The sequence below is a fragment of the Montipora capricornis genome, chromosome 1 (assembly GCF_036669925.1).
Source record: "Montipora capricornis isolate CH-2021 chromosome 1, ASM3666992v2, whole genome shotgun sequence".
Lineage (NCBI taxonomy): Eukaryota > Metazoa > Cnidaria > Anthozoa > Scleractinia > Acroporidae > Montipora > Montipora capricornis.
Genome location: NC_090883.1, coordinates 10796932 through 10817807, shown reverse-complemented (window position 1 = coordinate 10817807; position 20876 = coordinate 10796932). Strand labels below are relative to the sequence as shown.

General features: G+C 38.2%; 1 protein-coding gene and 2 pseudogenes across 1 annotated transcript; 1 reads left to right on the top strand and 2 right to left on the bottom strand.

Moving 5' to 3' along the window:
• Positions 1-2834: 2834 nt before the first annotated feature.
• On the bottom strand, positions 2835-3961 carry LOC138057547 (tyrosine-protein kinase Lyn-like; annotated as a pseudogene).
• Positions 3962-4341: 380 nt separating this feature from the next.
• On the top strand, positions 4342-5320 carry LOC138057535 (uncharacterized; annotated as a pseudogene).
• Positions 5321-8079: 2759 nt separating this feature from the next.
• LOC138057524 (uncharacterized) lies at positions 8080-16970 on the bottom strand. Its single transcript, XM_068903521.1, has 14 exons — positions 15945-16970; positions 14707-14944; positions 14434-14542; positions 14010-14113; positions 13487-13602; positions 13102-13175; positions 12737-13014; positions 12325-12476; positions 12069-12153; positions 11151-11359; positions 10855-10947; positions 10286-10502; positions 9973-10059; positions 8080-9701 (listed from the first exon to the last, which is right to left on the bottom strand). Exons 1-14 carry the CDS (start codon positions 16968-16970, stop codon positions 8080-8082), a joined length of 4410 nt encoding a protein of 1469 aa, XP_068759622.1.
• Between the last annotated feature and the right edge of the window lie 3906 nt (positions 16971-20876).

Sequence of the window (20876 nt, the reverse complement as noted above, 5' to 3'; positions counted from 1 at the left end):
ACATCAATTGTATCCAATTTAATGCAAAATAATGGGGTTGCGTCCGGAAAAAGATGGATTGATGATGTAAAAGATCTTTTTGCCATAGTTCTTGATTATGGGGGTCCTGCGTTTGTTAAAATATTATCAGAAAGGTTGAATGGTCCAAGCGTCATGACCTCTTTTAGAAGAACGAGATCTACATGGACAACGCCCATTACTTTAAGGGTTTCTGTAGAAAGAGCAGCCACGTTTTATGAAAGCATAGAATATACGGGACCTTTTAGTTTGGCTGTTGAGGCAACTGCAGTGATTCCAACTTTAAGGATTAAAGGAAACGCTGTTTATGGTCTTGCAACTGAATTGGAAGTCATCGCAACATCAGCACAAGATTTGATTGACATTATAGAAAATAGCAACATCGAGAAAGCCAAACAAGCCAATGCATTTATGCTTGTTCCTTTACAAGAAAACGTGCCTTCCTTCGTGCTTGCAATATCTGCCGTCGTAAATGGTCAAGACTACTTGACAGTAGACACTTGGTTCAACAATGCATTACGATTGTGTTCAGCTAAACGCATTAAATTGATCGGCGTCGGTGCAGACGGAGATTTCAAGTTTCGCAAATATTACACCCAGCGGTTCCTAAAGTTCACAGAAGAGCAAAGAAGGGGCAATTAGTCACAATTCGCTACGAATTATTTGACTTTGCCTCTGTCATAGAAGAACACGACAACGTAAGAACACCGACCGTTATGTTTCCAGACTGGAGGCATCTAATTAAGAAATGGAGACAAGCAGCAACAGGTATTTTATCAACGTCCGTTGAACAATGTTCACCGACATGGAATTACCAGAGAACAATTAGCACACAAACATACTTAAAAATTGGTCAAAACATGTTATCAGCATTCAATGAACCAAACATTTCCATTAGAAAACGCGCCCAATTCGCATCGTCAGCAGTGTCCTTCCTTTGACTATGGAAAGTGTGGATAAACATTTCTGGATATAAGACTGAGACCTCTTTTATCTCCGATCAAACTTATCGCGACTTCATTCTAGCTGGACACAGCATTATTTTGTCTATGAAAATCTATTCCATTTCTTTTCCCAATATGCCATACCAGCCATGGATGTTTGGGTGGAACGAATGCTAGGATTTGTTTTCTGGATTATGAGGATTTTGTAAAGGAAGATCAAATCTATGTATGTAAGACATGATTTAATTGTCTGCTCGTATACAGAAACTAAAGGAATTGAAGATAAAAAATCAAAGTGTGCAATAGCCATCTATTGCACCAGACTGGAACAATGTTGAAAATGAAATAATAGAGGGAATGAGAATGCCAGACAAAGAAGTCCTGAAAACCATTGAATTATTGGGAATGCTACCCAACCTTCAACAAGGGAACGTCATCAGGAAGGAAGAAGACATCCTTGTTTACTTGAACAGAGCGGTGGAAACGTGGATTGACTCGAAAGATTTTTAACCAGACGAAACTAAGGTAGTACAAATAGAACAATTGTTAGATCTCAATAACGGGGTCCTGTTCCAGTCACTGAATGAACAGATTGAAAGTAATCACTATAACATGTTAAGCGATCTCGCAGCAGGATCGTTTAATGGGACTCATAATGGTAATGAGGACGAAGGCACTGCCACTGCCCACGAGGAGGGAGGAGGAGGACGAGGACGACGACAACAAGAGCCCTCGAAACTGTGTTTTGTATGGCAAAGGCAAGTGTTTGTATTTAACGAAAAATTACCATTGACCGAAAGAAACATCTTGGATAGGGTGTAAGTTCCCCAATTGCAATGACTGGTACCATGAGGCATGCCTCGGACTCCAGTAAAGTCCAAGAAACAAGGATTCCTACACTTTTGTCTGTAACAAAGATTCAGAAGCAACAGCACAATTCCACACCAAAGTTAAAGCGAGCCCCTTGGACCCCGATAGTCTCTTGGAAAGAGACTGCAATGCTCCGAAGCTCTTACCAGGTTCCTCGGAACCTGACAGGGATTACTCTCGGTTACCTTCATATGTCGAATTCGAAGGTAGTTTTTTTCACATTGCCGAATTCCTATGTTTACAAGAAGGAAAGGTCTGTAGGCCTCACACGTCTCATATTTCCAGGTGGATGGCAAGCTCTCAGAGTGACTTTTATGATCAAATAAACAAACTAAGATCACCAAAAAGGACACAAAATGGCCTTTCATGACGAGCTTTGCCCTCCGAAAAAAATTATGCAAATTAGGCTAAGGAGGAGAAATTCTCCTCCATGGCTTATCATTAACTGAAAGAGGAGACCGTATTCAACACGTTTACTACGATCTAGGTGTCGCATAGGAATTTTCAGTAATTACTTTTTTCGCACTTATCAGCGTCAGAATGTATGCCGAGAGAAACACGAACCATTCTAATTTAATATCTCATGACATGAAAACATAACAGACATAACACGCGTGGCTGTAGCTATATTTTGCGAGGAGATATTTGGTCACGTTTGTCTTCGCGGCGTTGGTTACGCTGGATAAAACTCTCATAAACCACGTATTAGTTACTCCCTAAAAACGCTTTTATCAATCAGTTAATGTCGCTGTTCCGCGGAGATATAAACACTGTAATAGTGGTATTAAAAGCATGTAGCTCTCTTACAAAAAGAATATATAATACATCTTCACAAGTCGAATTTCAAATAACCGGAAACACTACTTTCATTGCTCAGCATACAGCGAGCCGAAAAAAAAAAAAATCAATAGTAACGTGATAATTCTCTATTCGCAACATTAAACCGAAAGCACAGTTTTTGAAGAAAACTCAAATAATCCGCAAATTACTTTGACAAAATCTTTAAAGGACGGTAAGCAGTTCCTTTAACGAGGGACGTTGTTCAGGATCATCGTTTAAAGCCGATTTGGCCATCTTAATTGATCGAGCAGTTGCTGTGAGTAGCAAATCCAGCACAGCGCGGGCGATTCTTCCAAATGAAAAGATGTCTGATTTGTAACTTTGCATCCCAGTTCCACACACGATTTCGGGTGCAATATGAGGGTAGCGCTTCTGGTACTCCTCTCTTTTGGATATTGGTATAGCCGCCACCGCAGGCTTTGCATCCGACGCAAAGCGCGCTTTTCCAAAATCTATTATTACTGGCTTTACTGTCCCGTTTTCTCGTTCCTCGAGCACTATGTTGTTCGCTTTTAAATCGTTGTGCAGGATACCGCACGAATGTATGTGCGCCAGAGCTTCGATGACTTTCGTCAACACACCTAGCCAACCAGGTTTTTCCAGATAATTTTTTTTTCTAATGGCACTGGACAAGGTCAGGCTTCTACGTTTTCGGCCATGAAACTTTGTAATAAGCCGAAGCGGCTCGCTCTTCGTTATCACACCAAATAGCAAAGGCACGCCGCTGTGATCTCCGAGGTAGCTGATCATTCTCGCTTCCTGGCGAACTTCTTTTTGAGGTCGTTAGTGGTCCATTTTTTCACAGACTTGAACTCTTTTACAGTCACAAGCAGATCTCGGTAATAAGCGAGATAACAGTTTCCAAATGTTCCTGATCCAAGAAACTTTTCTGTCCGCACTACTAACAAGGGATTGATCTCTTTAACGTGGTGTTGGACGTCGACTTGTGTTCGCGGCCGGTTAGCAGGTTCGCCACGCTTCTGCTCCGCTAATTCTCACACAGAGGTAACTAGTCGATCGTCTTTTCTGCCAATAGTTGCCGAGTTGCCGGCGATGGCTGCAGCTGTTTTCATGGTTTTTTCTTGAATCTTCTGCTCCACTACTTCTCGCACAGACGTAACTACTTGATCTTCTTTTTTGCCGATAGTTGCTGAGTTGCCGGCGATGGCTGCCGCTGCTTTCATGGCTTTTTCTTGAGCCTTCTTTTGTCTCCACCTTTTCCTTGCTTCTTTCCGAATTTTCTTCAACTTCTCTGGATCTTTGATCGTTTTCCGTTTGTTTCGAGCCATGAAGGATGAATACGGTAAAAATTTACAAAAGCAACAAGTGGCAGAGCAAACTTATTTGCAAGATGGAAAATGGACACAGCTATCGCTGAAAAATTGATTTCACAGGCGATCTTTCCAAAGTGAGAGACGGGATGCCTTTGGCAAACACGTGTATTGGATATTAAATGTATATAATTGGTGGAGCAAAACGAACTCAGGAAGTAGCTATTCCCATGACAACAACATAAAGTACTAAAACTATTTTCCGGAAAACCATCCCCTATTTCACACATTACCCACGTTTTCATTGCTCAATGGAGCTTTGTTGCATCACAGCAGTTCTTCATTAAAAGCTATTAAAAGGCTTTTAATTCACGGAGATTCTCACCATTCTTGCAAGCATGGCTGTTTCTTTAGCTGTTTTTAAAACGCACTGCGATTTATGTCCGTCCGAATTTAATACCACTACTGCGTTACTTCGACACAGAGAGGCAAAACATCATATTGATGCGCATTCGGTGACAATTCTGCCGTTTTATAATGGTCAGGAGGTCATACGGCTTCCTCCAAGAATTAGAAGAGGGCAAAGGTCTTCAAGCTACAAACAGTGGATAAGTGGCATTGTGGACAGTATCAATTCCTGTCTACATCCAAAGGCCGCTGGTAAGTATGCTTGCATATACTTCTATTTCTTCAGTCTTTACAGCGGTATCGAAAAATTTCCGTGTGGCAATTGAGTGACTCTAGTGTTTTTACTATAAGTATCTTACTTCTCTTGACTTAGAAACTTCCAAACTAGCGAATAGGAAAATAGGTAAATTGTTTTTTTCTCAAGAACCAATGATGCTACCCGACAAAATGATGATGAATATAGCGTTGTACAATATCTTTATTTGTTTTAGGTAAATGGAGTCGCGTTGAAAGGTACTACGTGCCGGAAGAATACGTCCAAATTTTGTTGGCTGACATGCCAAATGCATTTATGAACAGCGGCAGAGAAAAGAGGCACCTACGTCCCCCGTTTGGAGGGAGAAGTCCAATGTGTTCCACTACAGAGACCACGACCTAAATGATATTGTAACTGCCCTCGGTCAACAAAGTGCTGTTCCCTTAAAGCTTAAGAAAACTTACCTAGGAAACACGGAGGTAGAGGAAAGAAACAAACCGCAAAATGCTAGAGAAGCACTGGAGGCAGCCAAAGAGAGAGCAAGACGTGGGACTGCCAACGTTTCTCCCACCATGAAAATTCAAATGGTTGTCGGGCCTGGCGAAGGAAGATTAACCAGAGAGTTTGAGGTCATCTGGTGGCCTGAACTGTTTTCGAGCACTAACCACGGAAAGTTGACACTCAGATTTTATATTTCAAAAGTGCAAGTTTGATTGAAAATACCTATCCAAAAAGGATCAGTCTCCCTCTACCGGATTCCACACAATTTGTTTGTTTGTCAAAAATACCAACAGCTCTAGTACCTCATAAGTACTTTTTCTAACAACAGTCAACTTTGCATTGCTTTGCGACCTGAAAGAGTTGCCACGTTATTAAAGTGACTGAAATGGACACAAAATTGTAAATGATAAAAATAAAGAGTGTTATCAGCTTCTGACACACAACAGCCCAAACAAAGGGAGACAACTCAGGGTCAAAAAAACATTAAGAAATGAGTGAATAATAAAATAAACAAAATAAAATAAAAGTACTGTTCTGTTCTTCAGATAACAACAGCCCAAACAGGACTGATTACCCAAGAGAGACAGAACTGGGTAAACAAAAAAAATAATAAATTAAAATAGAACAAAAGTTCTGTTCTTCAGATAACAACAGCCCAAACAGGACTGACTGCCCAAGAGAGACAGAACTGGGTAAAAAAAAAATAACAAATTAAAATAAAATAAAAGTCCTGTTCTTCAGATAACAACAGCGCAAACAGGACTGACTACCCAAGAGAGACAGAACTGGGTAAACAAAAAAAATAATAAATTAAAATAAAGCAAAAGTTCTGTTCTTCAGATAACAACAGCCCAAACAGGACTGACTACCCAAGAGAGACAGAACTGGGTAAACAAAAAAAATAATAAATTAAAATAAAACAAAAGTTCTGTTCTTCAGATAACAACAGCCCAAACAGGACTGACTACCCAAGAGAGACAGAACTGGGTAAACAAAAAAAATAATAAATTAAAATAAAACAAAAGTTCTGTTCTTCAGATAACAACAGCCCAAACAGGACTGACTACCCAAGAGAGACAGAACTGAGTAAACAAAAATAATAAATTAAAATAAAATAAAAGTCCTGTTCTTCAGATAACAACAGCCCAAACAGGACTGACTACCCAAGAAAGACAGCACTGGGTAAACAAAAAAAAAAAAAATTAAAATAAAACAAATGTACTGTTCTTCAGATAACAACAGCCCAAACAGGACTGACTACCCAAGAGAGACAGAACTGAGTAAACAAAAATAATAAATTAAAATAAAATAAAAGTCCTGTTCTTCAGATAACAACAGCCCAAACAAGACTGACTACCCAAGAGAGACAGAACTGGGTAAAAATAATAACCTAATAATATAAAATAAAAGTTCTGTTCTTCAGATAACAACAGCCCAAACAGGACTGACTACCCAAGAGAGACAGAACTGGGTAAACAAAAAAAATAATAAATTAAAATAAAACAAAAGTTCTGTTCTTCAGATAACAACAGCCCAAACAGGACTGACTACCCAAGAGAGACAGAACTGGGTAAAAATAATAATAACCTAATAATATAAATAAAAGTTCTGTTCTTCAGATAACAACAGCCTAAACAGGACTGACTACGCAAGAGAGACAGAACTGGGTAAACAAAAAAAAATAAAATTAAAACAACAGCCCAAGTAGAAGAAACTGCTCGAGAGAAACAGGACAGGGTAAGAAATCACAATATTATTGTAAACAAACAGAACATTAATTTTTGTGAAAGGGAAGCAGTAAAAACTAACATCACCTCCTTTTGTTTGGGTCTATTATGCCAGGCCCCTATTCTGACATCTCTTGTAAAAAGGCCTTGGTATCCTCTCATCACCTTAATAGTTTGAAGTGATTGTTGGATGTAATCAGGACGACAACTACAGAAAAAGGCATATAGTATTCCCACTTATTAAAATTCGTTCTATTTCTACAGAAACGCATTACAAAAAGGACTGTCCGTTTTAGTCTGGCCTCTACCGTTCAATTGATTTAGTATATCAATAGGGACTGAATCTTCCACTGGATTTGCTTCAGACAGGTCAATGAGGCACACAAGCCACCTCACCACGACAAGGTACGGACCATGAGGTGGAAAAACAGTGGGGGGATAAAGAAAAAAAAAAAAAGTCTTTGTCTTCAGATAACAACAGCCAGAACAGGTCTGACTACCCAAGAGAGACAGAACCATGTGAAAATAAAAGTTCTGTTCTTCAGATAACAACAGACTAAACAGGACTGACTACCCAAGAGAGACAGAACTGGGTAAAAAATAATAATAAAAAATAAATAAAGAAATAAATAAATGAATAATAACCTAATAAAATAAAACAAAATTCCTGTTCTTCAGATAACAACAGCCCAAATAGGACTGACTACCCAAGAGAGACAGAACCAGGTGAAAATAAAAGTTCTGTTCTTCAGATAACAACAGCCCAAACAGGACTGACTACCCAAGAGAGACAGAACTGGGTAAACAAAAAATAATAAATTAAAATGAAATAAAAGTCCTGTTCTTCAGATAACAACAGCCCAAATAGGACTGACTACCCAAGAGAGACAGAACCAGGTGAAAATAAAAGTTCTGTTCTTCAGATAACAACAGCCCAAACAGGACTGACTACCCAAGAGAGACAGAACTGGGTAAACAAAAAATAATAAATTAAAATGAAATAAAAGTCCTGTTCTTCAGATAACAACAGCCCAAATAGGACTGACTACCCAAGAGAGACAGAACTGGTTAAAAAATATACATAAATAATAGAGGTTCTGCTTTCAGATAACAACAGCCTAAACAGGACTGACTACCCAAGAGAGGCAGAACCAGCTAAATAAAGATTTTGTGCCTTCATATAACCACAGTTTAAACGGGACTGGCTAGACAAGACAGGAAGAATAGTGTAGGACACCTTGGTTCTATGGAGTACTCCAGTCAAGGATCTGCAACATTAAAGTTTTCCTGTGTTGATCCATATCAGAAAATCTCCACTGGAAGTTGTTGATGCACAAAGACCCATTCTGAATCATATCCCTTGCAGCCATGATCACACCAATCCCACAGCTTCCAACGCCAATCATTTTCGAGTTAACCGGTGCCTGAGATGGCATACCAAATCGCCGAAACATTGGATAGTTTTTCCAAAACCTTGTTTGGAAAGATGGATGGTGTGGGTACATTTCAGAGAGTAACTCTAATGACCTCTTGACTGATGGAAGGGACATGGTAGGAACTGCTGACTGCAGGCCATCATCAAAGTACATCTCTTTCTGGGCTAAATCAACAAATATTAAGCCCCAATGGTTAGGCATGTAAACTGGCACTAGAATTTGCTGCAAATCATGGACATTTGGGAGGTGCTTTGTTGTTTCATTTAATTGCAGCTGCTGGAAATTCTTGTCATTGCAGCTCATCCAATCATAAAACTCTGTGGGAAAATACACAGTGTCATTCTTACCATTTTCTCTGGCGTCATCCAAAAACTTACTGATGCATATATCAATGACAAAGCTATCGATATACCGTTCCTCAACAAGATCAGAGTATGACGTGGAATCCAATCCCTTCTTACCATACTTTAGTATGGGGTGGTTTTTAGGATGATGCCAAAGGGCATCTTGTAATCGCACGAGATCTTCAGATGAGCATTTCATTTTAGAAAGCCAGTTAGCTTCTGCAGATACTTTGCGAGTAGTGTCAGCTAGTGTGCAGAAGCGTTTTAGGATACAGAGGGCACTCTCAGAAAACTGACCCTTGCCTACAATGTCAATACCGGTAGGGTTCATGCCAGCCCTTTTAGCATCACGCAGAACTTTCTGAGCCCTCTGGATGTCACTTTCACAGGGACGCTCTGTTACCAAGAAGGGATCTGTATTGGAGGTTTTACCATAAACTGGCCTGAGTGTCAAGGAAGCTCTTGCTGCCAGTGGTGGAAGTAAACTGTGTAGTGCAGCGTCTTCACCTCTTGTGCTAGCTTTGGCTATTGCAACTTGCAAGGCAGTTAGTGGCAAGATGGTCTCACCTTGATCCTCAATGATAACTGCAGCCTTCGGTTGAGGAGATGAATGAGAAGTGACAGACTCCAAGTTACATTTAGCTGGTTGAGATTCTGGACTGAGTACTGGGGCCGGCTCATTCAGCATGGCAGCATCTAAATCCAAGTTGGTAGCCATTGGGTGACACTTACCAGAAAGATCTTGTGGTGGGGTTGGCTCATTCAGGATGTCAGTATCTGAAACCAAGTTGGTAGCTATTGGGTGACACTTGCCGGAAAGATCCTGTGGTGGCTGTGGATGGATGTGGACACCATACTGACTTTCCCAATGATCATGGCAGTATTCTAAAATACTGGACGTCACCGTGTCCTCAACCCTAGTGCCATGGTCTTTATCATAGCAGTATGTAAGGAAGTCACTTCCAAACATTTGCTCAAATAAATTATTGATTACTTGAACCCAAGTTTTCATAGCTCCAGTCCATGATCTCATTTCATGACCAGCACTTTTCCAGCCACATCCACGGTAGGTAAATATTTTCTTTCCTAAGAATGAAAAAAAAAAAAAAAAAGAAAAGAAAAGAGAGTGATTGAGGGAGTGAACCATACCTGTTTCCAATTAACTCTGCATGCTAGCAATTAATGCTAATGTTACGCAATTATGTCATAAACTTTGCATTAAGATTCATGTAACTAAATTCAGTGTTTATTTACTTGGTTTGCTTTTAACTCCATGTGTAAAATGCACCCAAGGAGTTAATCTATTGATTTAGTATTACAAAATATCCATGATACATACTCGGTTTTCAATACTTACTGGCCACAATGCAATTTTCAGCTTGTTGGAATGAATACCTCAACGACAGCAGCATGGTTGCATACCAGTGCGTGAGAATTTGATTCACTATAGGAAGAAAAATTGTTTTCAAACCCAATTTATGTGATATTACAATTTATTTTCCTTTCATTTTAACTTGATTCCATATCATTATGGCCTCAACAGACACACTCTAAGGAGTAATCATACAGTGACTGGACTATAAAAAGTAAAATAATTTTAATTACTACTGATAACAGTAATGATAATGATGACAAGGATGATGATAATAATACAATATCCTGTAACTCACATGAATGCCCAGGTCCAGATGAATCATGATTTGTTGCCTTAGAATACAGCTGCCTGTGTAGCTTGTGAGAAGCCTCAAATCCTTGGCCAGAATATTTATAGAAGGACCTGAAGTGCCGTAGGAGCATAGCACTGTGATCTATGACAAGGTGCCCATAATCACCAGTGCCAAGATGTACACCAAATAGCTTTTTCAACAAAAACCCCCACTCTTTGCACTAGAAAGTACAGCAAAAAAAAAAAAAACAAACAAACAAGAATGTAATAAGAAATTACATTATCATACCTGTAACATTTTTAACTCTATACGCAATAATTTTGACACTACAGACAAGCATGTACATGTAGTTTTTGACAATAACATACAGCTTTGGCATTCAGGTGTAGAAAAGCCATGATTGAAATTGTTTTCTAGCTTACTTCATAAAGGTGCTAACCTGCCATTTTCAGTCAATTCAAACAAAATCTAGAAAAGTTTAAGCAAGTGTACAAATATGGACCAAGGGCTATGGCCACAAGAACTTCGTAAGAGAATAATAATAAAATTGCTTTCAATATAACAAATAATACCTTGACATCATTGATATCAATCAATTGCTCTTCATGGTCTTCAAAGACCCTGTCACGCATTGTGTGGGCAATGTCCCTCCAATCACAGCAAACCTGACAACAGTTAAGTATTAGTTAAATAAAGTTACAGCAGCTAAACTTTTCATTTCTTCATAAATAAAACTGCTGATCTTTCAGTTGAAAATGTGGGTTGTTGAACGACACTGATTTTCCAGTCAGGCAATGATTTTTACAAGCAAATGACTCAATCAAGTGTATGTAGCCTACTTGTATGTTAAAGTTAGCTATCAGTTTACCTTGACAAAAAATTCAATTTGAAGTTGGGCTGCATAATTTGCAAAGGGATCAGTGTGGTCTTCCAGTATTTTCTTCTTCCCTCTTTTCCTTTTCTTGGGTAGGGGTTCCTGATTGCCACACTGTTCTTCCAGCTCCAGAAATCTTCCATCTACTTCTTTTTGTCTATGAACCCAGTTCTCCTTCAGGTTCTCCAAGAATACTTTTAGTTCTTACAGCCAAAAACATAGAAAGAATCCAACAGATCGTCAGTGAAAACATTTAATAGGAATAAAATGGACCAAAATGTTGTAGTCTGGAGCACCCCAGGGTTTCCCTGATTAAGTTTGTTTCCAGCCATTCATAGCCTGGGGTTGAGAGACAGACGACTTTGTGTGGGTAAAGTTTCTTGCTTAAAGGAGCTACACCAGGATTACAATGTATGAAATTTACCTTAAATAATCATGAATAATAATAATAATAATAATAATAATAATAATAATAAGGATAATAATAATAATAATAATAATGATAATAATAACAGCAATAACTTTATTTAAATGTCAAATGTATTTAGCACTATTAAATGTGCTAATTGGGGACAAGTACAACATAAATCATTAAGAATCCCAACTGGTAAGGAAACCTTAAAATAATAGTTTGCCAAGGTAAACAAACATGAAATAGGTAGGTGTAATTCAAAACAAACATGTAGGTGGACAAGCATGAGGAAAATTAAATAAGATTACAAATGAAATGACAAACTTGAAAATTTAGGCAAAGAATACTTGACTGAACTGTAGCTCTATTAAGAACAATTTCAGATCTTGAGAAAGGAACTGTTATGAATATTGAATAGGTTGATGAGTCAATAAAAAATTATTCAGTGAATAATTTATAAAAATAGTAAGGTAATGAGCCTCTTTGAGATGTCCCTTCACCTTTTGTGTCATTGAGGTCAACTGTTTCTTGGCGCGTACCATAGTCTCTAACAAATGTTCCCCTCTGGAGTATCTCATCTGCAAACTACAAATAAGGACACTGTTAATTACATTGTTTCACTTGTAAAGCTTAATTATTTCTTCCCTAAGATGTCACCTCAACCCAAACTGAATTCATGTGTATTAAAATGATATAAAGCATTAAATTCTGCTCAGTAATATAAGATATTTAAAATCTTGCTATAAGTCAACCCACCGATATCCTCTGTTCAATAAAGGTGACGTAGTTCAGGAGAACGTCTCTTGCAGCTCCAGGACATTCCTCATAGTAATGGGCAACTTTCTCAAGGGGGAGTGACCTTGCTACAATTTCTTCAAAGTTCTTAAGAACTTCTCTCTCCATCGAACCTGATAAAGGATTTACCTTGACTTTAAATACCGGCCACCAACCTTGTATCAATGTCATTAAAAGGCACAGGTACCCATACTACTTCATGACCTTCATATAGCAAATGGAGTGAAAATTAAAAAAAGTTGTTTCCTAGGACTTTGTAAGCAATTATGTTCACAAAGTTATGTTCATTCTGAAAATGGGCTCATTCTTTTGGCATATTTCAGATTGCATTATGTTGGTGATTAACAATTGAATAAAGGACTGATGACAGTACCTGAAAAAGATGCAACATGTATATTTTGTCTCTCTATTCCTGTTTGTTGTCCTTTCCGTTCTTTAACTGTTACTCTAGGAAAACCTCTACAGTTTTCAGGCCCATACTCAGACAAGGCATCATTCAACTTGTCTAGGGTTCCAACTCGATAGGCAAACAAACCCAATGAGCCCAGAAGCTGCTCACAATTTCGCATCTCACAATGTAGAGAGCAAAGATTTGTGCTGCTCAAGTCTTCCTCCAGAAGAAAATTGAGATCATCTCGAAGGCCTGAACCCCTGAAAACGAACAAAGTTGCTTACGTTGACCTTGGAAATTTCTATTATTTTATATTTATCAGTCGGTTGTGCTCACAACACCCTCACCTTCCGATGTTAGCTTTTGATCTTAAACAATCCAGGCGTGTCTCATCTGCAGCAACTCCATGGCAAGTGCAAGCCTAAAATAAAGTTATGGACAGTATAAATATTGATCTCATTAGGAATGCTGGAAGAAACAAATTTTTCCACAACGAGCTGTAGAGCTACTGGATAATGATATCTGTAAAATTCTTTGTCTTAACATTGTTTATTAGGATTTATGAATTCAAACAAATACATGACATTGTATATTACTGACAATAATAGTACTAAATCATAATTGACATGATTGAAACAGATAGTCACTGAACCCTATACGAAAATGCAGTTTTCAATTGAAGTAGGTGTTAATTAATGCAGTTACAATCAAACTTAATATATAAAACCTTACCCTCATTGCATCACAAAATGCACAACACTGTACTCCATAGCCTTTGCCACCAAGGAGGAAATCCTCATCGTCCTTTTTGTTCAGGAGAAGCAACAAAGCCTTGTAGTCCAGAGTCACTTAAGGTCATATAAGGGGAAACAATTCATAATACATGTTTGAGGCAAAACAATATGCAAGGACCATTTCACATACTGTATAAGTTTGTCCAATTTCCCAATAAACCAATGGCATTAATGTTGATTTAACCCTTACCCTATTTAATGGCAGGATGGTTATGATATTTAGAACACAGCAAAATGTGAGCTACTGAACAGTGCCATAAAGATTTATTAAAGTAATTATCAAACAATGTTTACCGTCGCTTATTTTGAACAATTAATTGTTCCCTGTAAAAAATTGTAAATTAGTTTTAACTTATTTTTTTTCCAATTAGAATTTACAAATACCAATGTCCCATTAACTAAATAATAGCATTTCAAAATTCATTCCCTTTCTTATCAGTCTAATTTAAGTAACTATTTACCTGTGAAAGAGATGTTGTACCTTTTCCCATCCACAACAATGCCATGTTTTTTTATGACATTCTTCTGGCAATTAAGATTTCTAATCAATTGCTTTAGATTTGCCCTAATATAAGAATAGGGACAAAGAGAAAATAATATTATCATGTTAAAAGTCATCTTAATTGAAAGAATGAAATACACCAAAAAAAAAAGTATTCATCACAAAATTCAATTGAAGCTGCTCATGAAAGAAAAGGAACTCTTTTTGTCTCGAGTCTCTACTACATCTTACATAACTGATTGGTAGATACATGGATGAATGTTCCTTTTCTTTACAGCAACATTTCAATCCCTGCTTTAATTCTTAACCAAAAAACACAAAATGCCTTGTACGTTTTTAAAAACTTTAAATTTGTTCATGATGGCACAACAGTAGTCACTCACCTGTTCTCTTTACAATTCCCTATAGCAATAGGGTAGACTGACAAGGCACTCTCAGAACTTTTATTGGCAAAATCAATGGGTGCCAGACCTACAGCCACTTGATTTTTACCTTGAATACAAAATACAAAAAATAAATAGTTTTATTACAAAATACTCATAACATATTACTGTTTACCCATAGAATGACACAACCATAATAAAAATACTGCAGTACATACTGTTAGGCAGAGAAATAAAACACCCTGTATTAAAATATGTTGTTGATACACTCACCACCAATAGGACGGCCATCAAGTTTAACATTGAATTCCAGGTCCTCAGTGTCACAACAATGAAGGCGCTGTTCTCGTATGGCCCAGACAAGAACAGATTGTAGGTCCACATCGCACGCTTCAAAGTCAGCATCATCAACTCTACCAATTTTCAGCGTTTTCTGCACAACAGAAAATACTAACTTCTTTACAGCCTTGATTTCATTTTTTGTAAGAAGTAAAGGTGTATCACCAGATCGCTAAGGATAAATAGAAGGAAACTATTAATGGAAGCATATATTTCACTCCTATATACAATCATCTCTTATCAAGTCATCTTGGACCACACCCTCTCAGCCAGTCAAATGCAAAAATAAAACTAATTGCGATTTGGCCACTTGTGTTTTCTTGCTTCTGGCCAGTTCCTTATGATATTACAACATTTGATTCATTGTGTTTGGCCATTGTGATTATCGTATTTATTCAATTAAGTGCCCAGGGTGCTTATTTAATTTTTGGACTTTCAGGGTGGGCGCTTAGTCGAGGTGGGCACTTATTCGAGGCTGGGAGCTTATTAAAATTAATTTTCACCATTTCCAGTAAGTAAAAAGTTTATTTTGTAACAAAACATGACAAAATATTAAAGTATATAAATTGTCACTGTTCATTGTTCAGTTTACGTATGCCCAGGACTAACAACTCATTGTTTGGTCTCATTAGCTATCATAATTTTCAATCAACTTCAATGTCATTGTCTCTAAGCTCAATAAGTGAACATTCTGGTGCTGCCTCCTCAACATCCGACAGCGTAACATCAGCAAATAAATGGGTCAGCCGCGCGAGAAGCTGTTAGGGCTTGCTGGATGGATGTCAGGCAATCTTGTTCTTGGGGGTGGGCGCTTATTCGAGGCTGGACGCTTAATAACTTTTTCTACCTTCAGGGTGGGCGCTTATGCAGGGTGGGCGCTTAATCGAATAAATAGGGTACTTTACTTTTGGCTTTAAGGTCACTCTGAGTAAAATTGAAAATGCTCAATTGTGAAACTCATAATACTAGACACATTTTTTAATTGGAAGTAACCTTGACAAAAGTATTAAATGATAGTAATTTAAATTTTTTTGAAAATACATAACCATTACGTTGAGCAAATCACAATAAATAAAAAGCAGCAGCATGTACACAAAACTAAGAACAATAAATAGAAAAAGAGAACGAAAGCTTTTGATGTCACTCATCGTTTACTCAAATTATGGACTTACCCCGGTCTTTCCAAGTTGGGTCAAATTGAGCAGCGTCTGCCATGCTGAATCAGGAAGCTTGGTGTGCAACTTGAAATACAGCAGCACCCAATCTGGAACTCTCATGCTCTGGAAAACACGAGTGTGTGTTTCTGAGGACAGAAGCTCAGAAAAGCCTTTTTTCGACCCCTTTGAGTCCATTACAATATTTACGACCTCCGAGATGTGGTTTCTCACATTTTCTCTCTGAGCATCATCGCCATAAATAAAACTGTTTCCTAGAACGCAAGCAATTGATTCTTTATATTTGTCTGAGATGTCACTGATTGAATCTAAAACTTCCTTGCACTTAGCTACCACTTGTCGTTTTCTGGTCGTCGATCCAAGGTCTGGGCTGCATTTTGTCTCCTCGATCGAACTGCAGCACGATGATGGTGAACGAGAGTTGGCAGGAGTCGAACAGCATGTTGACTCTGAAGAAGAAAAATCACTTAAACTCGTTTCAAGATCAACAACCTGACCCTGAAGGTTCTTCACTTTGAGTTCAAGGAATTCAATTGACCGTGATTTTTCGGCCAGTTCTGCATGGAGTTCCTCAGAGGCTTGAATATAAACCGGGCATGCTTTCCCGCCAAAAGCGAAGTACATAGGATCGCGGTGCTCCATGTCCAACGCGATGGAGTTCAGGAGATTTACAATCGGCGTGAATACAGCTGAATTCAGAACGCCACTAGCTGAACGACCGCTTTGACGTAGTAGTCCGGCAATTAAACCAAAGGTCGAACCGACATATACTGTATTTGGCGTTCTTTGGAAGTCACTGGAATACGCCGATTTGGCGGGCTGAAGTTCCCGCGGAGCCACACTCCGAAGTTCGTCTGGAAATGACTTGAAAATTCCATTCCTGGCGAAATCCTTCGGATAACCTCGACAAACTTCTTTAGTAAGGACATACCAATGTTTTCGAGGGTCAAGCGACGAACTTGTAACCCTCGACAGACTGGAAACGTTAAACGCGGAGGAGGACGAGGCTTTGTCTCCCTCCATATCGATGCTCCAAGTGAGTTACAAATCTAAAACATGATGCTTTTGAAACTTGAAAGTCCCGCCAAAGTTGAATATTACCCAGTTAGTCAGAAATTACCTATGACACACAATAGAGTACACAAATCCGAACATTTCCTCTGGCTACCCGATTCCCTGCATACATTCGAAGACAATAGATAGTACACAAGCGCGGTACTGGAAACTAGCCATTGCGTTACACGCAAGTTATTTGGCAGACGTCACCGAGTTCTACTTACGCTTCACGCACTCTGTATTTAAGAAAACGAACGAAGAAACGAAGCCTATCTCCATGTCGTCCAGACCTAGTTTCGTAACGTCCGACGTCTGCTTTTCCTTTCACTATTTTTAGTTCCCTCTCCTTTTGACTAAATTCGGCGAACCCAAAAACACCAAGCATTCAATCAAAAATGCTCAGCAATTAGAGAAGTGCAAGTTAAAAGTCGGTCCGATTTCATGGATTTACTGGTCGCATATTTGCCAAAGAAAGTTACCGTGGTCTTCTCGTGTTTAAATTAAGACTCGCGCGTGGATTGTGGAGTCTGGTTTATTTTGTTGTATGACAGGATCCAAAAAAATAATTAATTTTACGGCCATGTGATAATTGAGATCTCTCGCCTCACTGTGACAAGCCGCGGCTTCATTTTACCCATCCTGCTGAGAATTTTTTTCTTGGGCAAAGCTCCTCATGTTGGATGACTTCGGATCATTTTGGGTTCCGAACAACGGACTCAACATAGGGCAAATCATCAGAATTCTTTGTTGTCCGAGCTACAAGTCTTCATACCCAGTTTTCGAGTGGAAAGACAATCCACAGGAGAAGGGAAAGACATCCATTTGCATCAGATGTTGGACTCACGTAGAGGTTGGGTTGAAGTGGAAACTTCACCTGCACAATGCTATGCAGTGGTGTGATCCCCAGAGTCGAAACACTAGAAGAAGAAAAATTACAAAAACAAAGAAGGGCTAAAGAACACGAAAGATAAGAAGCAAAGAAGGGTGCACCAGAGAATTTATCAAAAGAGCTCCTAAAAGAAATTCTGACTGAGCATGGAATAACATTCACAAAAAGTGCAATTAAAATGGAAGTCATCAACAAAGTCCTTGATTTGAGAAGACGATTGCAAGAACAGGCAAACGTAACAACTGAAATGGAAAATGACGGTTGCGAAACAATAGATGAAATTGAAGTTACACACCTTAATGAGCCAATTAGTTATTTCGCTTTTATGCCAATAATTAATCAGTTATTTCATAAACTGTCCGAAACAGAGCAGAAATCTGCCCACAAGAAAGCTGCACGTACGGCAAAGACAAGAATGCTCCCCTGTGTACTATATTTCTTCGAAGAGGAACACGAAAGAAAATTCATAATCATGTTACACATTGTTTTCCTTCTTGCGCTGTTTGCGCTTTTCTTAGATTTTTCTATGGTTCACTATATTACGGTGTTGTTGCACTCTCTGATATACCAGGCAAGTGATCTGAGTGCTGTAGAGTGCCTTGTGTATGCTGCTCTGAAAGCACACTACATTTTCCTTCTAATTATTATTCTGTTACCTTCCCTTTCGGTTGCACAGGTGAATGTTCCAGGTGTATGCTTTTTGGCTATATTAAGGCGGCATACAAATTATTTGTTCAGTGACATTATATTTGCTTAGTATCTGAGCATAGCAATGGGTTGTGATCATTTTAGAAACACTAGGCTTGATTTGGTTTTTGTACTGCAATTTACTGTCAGACAAAATTTGTTGATGTTGTTTTTAGACCCCGGTTTCCATCACTGTTAGCCGGAAATAGAAAACATATCTGTCTTTTTTGAGATTTACTAATCAACAAGCGCTCGTTGAAAGTAGCTGTGTGACACCATGACCTTAGGACTGAAGAAAGTAGAAATTATCATTTGATATCATGTTCTTGTTTACAGACAATCAAACGTTTTAGTAATTAGTAAGCTCGTAAACAGTTGTGAAAATGCTACAAATTTCAAACATTCGATATGTAACAACATAAAGCATTAAAAATAAAGTTCAGTGAAGGGTTTGTTAATTCATATGGTGCATTTTTTTGAAAATAAATAACAAATTTCATAATCAATAAAAATCAATATTAATCAATAAAAATCGATACTCACTCAATTTTTAGACATTGATTTTTATTGATTTCCAATACCAATCAATTAATTGTTATTGATTATTATTGATTATTGATTATCATTGATTGATATCGCCGGGTGTTGTTACAATCCTGTTAGATCAAAACGTTCCCTTTACTTTGATCTATCCGTGGATATTTTGATTTGGAATGAGTTCCTCCACTCAGCACTTTTTATCCTTTGAAAGCTTAAATCATCCATTGTTTTTCACTCTTATGCAGGGAAAAATTAAGCAAAACGACTTTTTGGTGGTTGAATGGAACACAACTGACGGCCAGCAGCTTGAAGTCATTTCAGTAAAGAAATTGTCACTAATCAATAGAGGACAGGCAGGTGTTGGAGCAGATGTCAAGATGCAGTACAAAGGAGAAAGATTCTTCCTCTTCATGGTAAATTCTTATCTGTACAATGATCTAGTTAACATAGATTCCCTGTTGCCACGCATCTGGTCAGTAAAAGATCATTGATGACATCAGGGTTTGTAAGTGCCTTGAAAACCCTTGAAATTTGGGGAAACATTTTCAGAGCCTTGAAAGTCCTTGAAAATCTCTGCTCAACATTCCTGGTCCTTGAAGGTCCTTGAATTTTTTCTCACCCACATTTTTAATCTTTGAAAACTTCAGTAAAAATAATCAGGGACTCAAGTGATGTCATTCAAACGCGACGAGCTGTGGAGTCGAGAATGGAAAGTAGCCGTGTGCCACTATGACCTTGACCTAAACCATGTGACCATCACCATGACCTAAACCCTAATCCTTAGGCCTAAACAAACGTTTTTAGGCCTAAGGTTAGATTTTATGAATGTTTTATAGTTTTTACTCTCTGTATTGGCAAAACAATGACCTGTAATTCCAGATTCTGGATTCCGGCTTTTAGGACAACCCTACTGTTGTTTACATGAAACGCCTCACTCTTTTTGCGAATTTTGAATGTCGTGAAATTGCATCATTTTCTCGACGTAGCTCCTTTATGATGAAGATTTTTCAACAATATATCGCTTTACTCTCAACCCAAAAACATTCAGATAGTAAAAGACTTCATATTTATTAAACATTTCTTTTGCTTTTCTGCTTGTCAGCATTGTGATTTGCGATGATTCTTAAGTCTGTTTTCGTATCTCATAGATGTTTAAATTTTGAAATACATGGCCACTCAACCTCGCGATTGTGTAAATAGTTGACCATGAAGTAAAAATAGATATGTTTCTCAGGAACCCGACAGATTAAATGTCAATATTCAGGTAAATAATAGAGGTTTCTTGGTTAAAAAGTATTTTGTTTTACTCTGAAAACGACGAACGATTAACATTCTTTCGCGGAGTTCATTCAGTTGACACAAGGTGATCACGTGCACCTTTATGGTTGCCTAGCACGTGATCAGGTTGTTCCTTTTGACAGAATATCATGACTTTTTTCATTCATAAAGTCAGAGACTACAGAAATTTTCGTGTTTTTACGATCAATTGTCACTAATCTTGTGATGAGAATTCGATTCAGAGTCTTTGGCCTTGTCTTTTATTGTTAACTCCCGGCTTTTACAGTACTTTTTGGTGCAAACGTAAAGCCAAAAAGTGTTTTGACCTGGCATCAGATAAGACTGAAAAGAAGAGGAATTATGAAGTGGAAACACTATCTTAGTGTGTGCAATAAATGTTTGCTTAATGCAACTTCAAGACATGCATGACATGCAGGAAAACGTCCGTCAGAGCAATTTGCAATTAGTTTTTTTGCAGA